Source organism: Charadrius vociferus, unplaced genomic scaffold (assembly GCF_000708025.1).
Source record: "Charadrius vociferus isolate BGI_N301 unplaced genomic scaffold, ASM70802v2 scaffold730, whole genome shotgun sequence".
NCBI lineage: Eukaryota > Metazoa > Chordata > Aves > Charadriiformes > Charadriidae > Charadrius > Charadrius vociferus.
The window spans coordinates 21,621-27,937 of record NW_009646225.1 but is presented as its reverse complement, the minus strand read 5'-3'; the positions used below and the strand labels follow the sequence as shown (position 1 = coordinate 27,937).

At 52.0% G+C, this 6,317-nt stretch overlaps 1 protein-coding gene across 1 annotated transcript in view; it reads left to right on the top strand.

The window, feature by feature from the left end:
* The first annotated feature begins 78 nt into the window (after positions 1-78).
* EZH1 (enhancer of zeste 1 polycomb repressive complex 2 subunit) overlaps positions 79-6,317 on the top strand; it is a 12,323-nt gene continuing 6,084 nt past the window's right edge. The window contains exons 1-8 of the mRNA XM_009895125.1: positions 79-262; positions 831-959; positions 1,234-1,353; positions 2,415-2,535; positions 3,148-3,321; positions 4,218-4,320; positions 4,591-4,754; positions 5,600-5,691. Of these exons, the coding sequence (XP_009893427.1) occupies positions 146-262; positions 831-959; positions 1,234-1,353; positions 2,415-2,535; positions 3,148-3,321; positions 4,218-4,320; positions 4,591-4,754; positions 5,600-5,691 (1,020 nt within the window). The 5' untranslated portion in view covers positions 79-145. The remainder of the gene's footprint in view (positions 263-830; positions 960-1,233; positions 1,354-2,414; positions 2,536-3,147; positions 3,322-4,217; positions 4,321-4,590; positions 4,755-5,599; positions 5,692-6,317) is intronic.

Below are 6,317 nucleotides of genomic sequence, written 5' to 3'. Positions count from 1 at the left end.
GCCCCCGTTAAAGTCTATGATGCGTTTAAAATCCACAGGGATTTTTTTTTATTATTATTATTTTTTCCCCCCCCTAACAGCGCTTGTTTACAGGATTAAGCTCTCCGTTATTTGATACTTATTCTTTCTGTGCTTTCCTAGAAAAATGGAAATCGCCACTCCTCCGACGTCAAAGTGTATCATATACTGGAAAAGAAAAGTCAAGTCTGAATATATGCGTCTGCGGCAGCTGAAGAGGTTTCAGGCGAACATGGGAGCTAAGGTAAAGACGTAGCCGTGGTCGCCGCAGCTGAACCGCGTCTCCTAAACGCTTCGCTTGAGCGTGTCGTGCTTGAGCCGGTGTCAGATGGGCCCCGGGAGCTGATAAGCTGCATTTTAGTGGCAAACTGGATGAGTTGGAAGAGATCCTACGTCTCCCCACGCTCCATTATGAGCCTCGGGCCGTGCAGTCAGTGTCCGTTGGTCGGGTGCGTGCAGAAGTGCAGCAACAGACCCATTCCCGCTTGTTCTCTACGGCATCTCCCGGCTTGAGCCCCCCCAGGGCTGCGGGTTTCGGGTGACCTACTCTGCCGCTCCTCTCCTCGGCCCGCAGGACTTTACGAGAGGGCGGCTGTGATCAGGGGTTGTCAAAAGCCTCTGGCTGTTGGGTAGATTTTCAGCACACTTTTGTGCCAATGCTGAGTTTAATTAGCATTCCTTCTAATGAGCATCATCGATTTGAAATGCTCTGCCCTGCGTACGTTTCGATGCTTCAATCAGAATCTCGGGAGAGGTCTTTGTGTTCTCAACGTGATTTCTTAAATTTTGAGTGCTGCTTTCTCTCATCTCAGGCTCTGTTTGTGGCCAACTTTGCGAAGGTTCATGAAAAGACTCAAATTCTGAATGAAGACTGGAAGAAGCTGCGAGTCCAGCCGGTGCAGCTGATGAAGCCGGTCAGCGGGCACCCCTTCCTCAAGCAGGTCTGGAGGGGAGAGGGGCACGGCAGCAGCAAGTGTGGGCGAGAACCAGGGCTTTGCAGGGAGCTGTGGGGACACGGGGTCGGTTTTTGTGTGTGCTGTCCTGTGTCAGTGTCAGGCTGTGCCTCCCACTCTTCTGGGATGCAGAAATGGGGGGGAAAAACCCAACCCCAAAGGCTTTTCCTGTGAAGGAGCCCCAAAGAGCGAGCACAGGGTGTCACTGTGTGTGTCCTGAAGTGCAGTTTCCTCACTGCCCTTTTCTTCACTCTTTTTCCAGTGTACCGTTGAGAGCATTTTCCCGGGATTTCCGAGCCAGACGCTATACATGAGGACCCTGAACACGGTGGCGCTGGTGCCTATCATGTACTCCTGGTCCCCTCTTCAGCAGAATTTCATGGTATGTAGGAAGGCTCTGGGGCGCAAGGTCTTGGTGCGATTAATGCATAACTGTTACGTGGCTGTGGCGTGATTGTGCCTCCCTCAGCCTACTCGTTTCAAGTAATGTCTGCTCAAGAGATGACGGAAAGTATTGGTTTTGTTGCTCGTTTTGTTGAATCCCATAAAACAGCCTTGTATGCACGCTGTCTTAGCCAGCTAGTCTCTCCTTTACACCGGGCTCCTTGATAGCACCACCATTATTTCACAGGATTCAAGGTGTAAATATGTTTTTTGGGGCTTTTTGTTGTTTTTTTTTTTTCTTAAGATTTTTCTTCCCCTTTAAAGGAAGAGTTTTATTCCATAGGCAGGTCCTTTCCTTTGTGACTGGAGGACCCTGCTGGTCTCATTGCCAGGATGCTACTGTTCCTCTATTGTAGTAGCGTGGGGAGTGATTTAAATGCAGGTTTTGGTGTGGCGTAGTTAAGATTGTTTGTTAAACAAGCAGGTGGTGTGTGGCTAGCCTGGCTCTTTGCCTGGCGTGGGGTGTGGATGTCTTCCTGCAACCTGCAGGGCTCTCCGGAGCCTCCCGTCACAGCCCAGGAGTAGTGTGACACCAGCGACAGTAACGCGGAGTCGGTCGGTGGTGCCATGGCAATGAAGGTCCAATGTCCTTGCTCCTGTGGTTAACGCGAGAACGCTGCTCAGCTTTGGCTGTGTTCCTCTGGGGAGCGAGTTACCGGTTTGCCTTTCACTGTTCCCGTTCTGCTCTGCCTCGAACACAATCTCTCTGACGTTTTTTGGCTGTTTGTTGCTCTTGGCAGCGTGTGTGTTCCTGAGTTCCTGTAAGCCTTGGAGGCACAGCTCTTCTTTTTTAAAGCGAATTGCGCTTTCAGGCTCAGAGTTACGCTGCTGGCATGGGATAGCAGTGAAATGTCAGTGATGAGACATGTGAAGCTGCAGGCGGGAGGCTGAGCCTCTGCGTTGCCCCGTGCTGCCTGCGGCCGTGAGGGGACCGTAGACGCGGCCAGGCGGCGGATCGGCATGTGCTGGTTTTCTGAGTTGTATCGCATCTCTTTTCAGGTGGAGGATGAAACTGTTCTGTGCAATATCCCGTACATGGGAGACGAGGTGAAGGAAGAAGATGAAACTTTCATTGAAGAACTTATTAATAACTATGATGGGAAAGTTCACGGAGAGGAAGGTAAGCTGGGAGCAGGCAGCGCTGTCCAGTCGGTCTCTTGCAGATAACATATCAAAGTAGTTAAGAAGTCAAAAGGTGGCAGCAGTAACCAGCTTTTCTGTGGGAGCTCTTAGAGCAGGAAAAGAGGACCGTGCCTGCTGTTCTGGTTTGCAGGGACACAGTCCTGCCTTTCGGTACCCCGGGGTGCTCTGGAGCCGATGCTCTCGCTCATGGGGGCCCACAGGCGTGCTGTGGGATGCTGAAAAATGTGCTAGAGGTTAGGAGGAGCTCGGCAACCTCGTTTCACTTGCGACCTTAGCCAAGACCTCAATCAGTCTTTTCAGAAATTAAAAGTCAGCATGTTTCCCTCCAGTGCTGCCTACCCTGTCATAAAACTCTGCCCGGAGGGAGGGCAGCAGTGGGAAACTGTCTGGTATGGCCTGTCCTCAGATTGTTAAAAATGATACACTGCTCTTACAGCTCTTTAGCATTAAAATCCCACCTATGCCTACAAAATTGAGAGAGGGGTTCTGGTTGTTGACGGTGTCGTGTGGCTGGCTTGTGGTTTGCCACCATGAGGAGTGTGAAGGATGCGGACGCTCCCACAAGCTGGCTGACCTCTCTGTGTTTCAGAAATGATTTCAGGGTCGGTCCTCATCAGTGACGCTGTGTTCCTGGAGCTGGTGAACGCCCTGAATCAGTACTCAGATGAGGAAGAGGAAGGACACAATGATTCTGAGGTTAAACAGGAGGATGGGAAAGAGGAGCTGCCAGTCACAAGGAAGAGAAAGCGAATTGCAGTGGACGGTGGGTTTGGCCGCGGGAGTTGGGGTTGTGTTGGTCATGTTTCCATCCTGCCCTGCCTGAGTAGCTGTCCGCCGCTCTCCTGCCGTTGCTCGGGGTTATTGGTGTGTCGCTCGGGGCGGTGACCCGCTGGGCTGTTCTGGTGCTGTAGTCGACAGCAGAAGGGAAATGGGTTGTTCTTACTGTCCCCCGTGGGCAGGATAAGAAGTCACCAGCTTACGGTGTGGTGAGGAAGAATTTAGATGAGTCAGGTGGAAAACCATTTCACGGTAAGATTAGCAAAGCAGTGGGATGTTATCTGTGGGATCTCTGCTCTTGGAGGTTTTAAAGTGCCGGCCTGGCAAGCATCTGTCAGTAAGTTTGTAGGTAGATCCGATCCTGCTGTAGGCCAGCGAGGTGGACCTTTTCAACTCCCTTCCAGACCCATTTTCCATGTATTCGTGTTCCTCTTCCCTCGCCTGTGCCACCTGGAATTCTTGTTGCATAGAAGAAGCTCTGGTTTGTGGGATTTTCGTGTGTCCTGCATGACCTTAGGAGTGCTGACTGGTAGTTCCGTCTTGGTCTTTGGTTGGATATGGGCAGCACAAATACCAGGACCTTTCGTAGATGCAGAAAAGCATTGTGTGCAAATCCTGTCTTGGTAAAAAGTAGTAATAGTCCTTAAGAAATTGTTAGTACTTCCATCAGTACATGATGCTGCTCTGAAAGTGGCAGTGTACTGCATCTGGAAATACTTTACCCTGGTTGCAGGACAAAAGGTTTATCCGTTGTATATGGATTACATTTCTGTCTCTTAAAATACAATCCTGAACGCCTACTGGAATCGCTCTCTGTGGAGAAAGGAAAGACACGGTCACATCCAGCTTAACTGAGGAATTGTGTCTCTTCTTTTTTCTTAGGGAACAAGAAGTGTTCGAAGAAGCGGTTTCCAAATGACATGATATTCACTGCTATTTCTTCCATGTTTCCTGAATACGGCTTCCCAGATGATATGAAAGAGAGGTAGAAGATCTCTACTTAAGTTGCCTGTTACCTTTCTTAGCAGCAATTGAAATCTGTATTCCAGAAGGCAGCACTGTGCTCTGACCGGAAAGCAGAGCTCAGTTGGCTGCAGGCGCTGTGAGCGGAGCGATTTTTGAGTGTTAGAAACTTGAGTTTAGCCTCAAGGTACCTGGGCCAGAGTCCGACTGGCCCAGACAGTAATGTAGTCATGTGAAATGTCCCCAGTTAGGAAAGCAGGCCCATCGGTGGGTGTTTCTGTTTGTCACATAGGTACCGGGAGCTCACAGAAGTGTCGGACCCGAACGTGCTGCCGCCGCAGTGCACTCCCAACATAGACGGGCCGTGCGCGAAGTCGGTCCAGCGGGAGCAGTCCCTGCACTCCTTCCACACCCTCTTCTGCCGCCGCTGCTTCAAATACGACTGTTTTCTGCATCGTAAGTGCAGTCTCGGCCGGACGCTTCCCTAGAGCCCTTTTCTCCTCATTTTTTCCTCAGTGCTTCATCCCTCTGTCCGCCTTGCTTAGTGTCTGTGCCGCAGTCCCTATCGGGCGCTGCCCGGAGTGTGCCGTGGGGCCTTCGGAGCTGACAGGCGCCCAGAAGCCTTTTGTAAAGACGGCTCCGCTCGTGTCCTCAAGCGGATGGTAAAGCGACCTGCGTGGCCGTCCCCTCTTTCTCGCCACTGTTGAGCACGCCGTGTTCGAGCCTCCTGGCAGCTTGTGCCAGAAGTGCTGCCGCGACTAGACTTTGCTCTTGCTTTGCAGAAGCTCGTCAGGGAAAGGCATGAGTGTTTCACTTCCAAAGTCTGGACATGCCCCTGTGTTTTGTTGCCTCACTGGAACTTACAGCTTCATCTTAGTCATGTTCCTGCGGTTTGTGCTGCCAGAGCCTTTTGGATACCCATTAGCTGTTGGACCTGCTGTTTCCCAGGTCCAAAGGCTTCTTTGGAAAGCCACAGGACTCTTTCCAGTGAATTATTTATTAAAAGATGTGATACTAAGATCATGTGGTCCTTTTGTTTCAGTCTGAAAGCAGATCTTTTTCCTATGGCCTCTCCTTCCCAAGTGTTCCCCTGGTGCTGACGGGTCCCCGTCACGGGCTGGAGCGCGGTTGCTGGGAGCTGCTGCCGCCGGTTCCCCACTGCGGGGAGCTGCGCCGGTCTCTTGCCGACAGCCTCCGGCTCCCGCTTGCCTTCCCTGAGATCGTGCTGCCCCTGTCCTGTACAGCGGGGGGGGGAGACCCTTGGAGGACGCTAATAGTAAAGATAACTATTATTTTTTCAGCTTTTCATGCAACTCCTAATGTGTACAAACGAAAGAATAGAGAGACCAAGATCGAGCCAGATCCTTGCGGAGCAGACTGTTTCCTCTGGCTGGTATGTTTCTGCGTTGCTGCTTTTGAAACCCCGAGAGGAGTGGCGTGGCCAACCCCGCTCTGCAGAGCTCTGCGGGTCCTTTTCACACCTCTGATGATTTTTCAGAATTAGTTCTAATCCTCTTTGGATTCAGGACAGCGTGAATCCAAATACAGACCTTACCAGATGCATATTTTAGCAAATCTCCAGCGAAGACTAATTTCATAGCTAAGCAGATGGGAGATTGTGGTGACAAATGATTTCTCTGGACTCGGTGCAGTGTTTGTAAAAGCAAAGCCCAGGTTCAAAACGCAGAGGAAGGAGTCTAGCGTACGTGGGGAAGGCTGGAACTGTTTTAAAGTGATGTTTCAGAAATACAGCCAGGCCGTGCTGCCAGGGATGGGGGCTGCGGGGGCACAGGAGCGCTTGGAGGAGCTGGAGGTGGTCCGGGGGACCTGCGGGGCTGGAGCAGAGGGAGAGGCGGGAGAACTTCATTGCCAGGGCACGGGGCCGGGGAGCGGAGTGGGGGCCGGGGGCAGGGGGCCTCTCCCGGCCGGGCAGCGGCACCGGAGGAAGCAAAGCCGGAACGTGCAGCGCGGGCAGCTGGCAGGGGCCCGGCGCTCGCTGAAGTGACCACGAATGGCAGG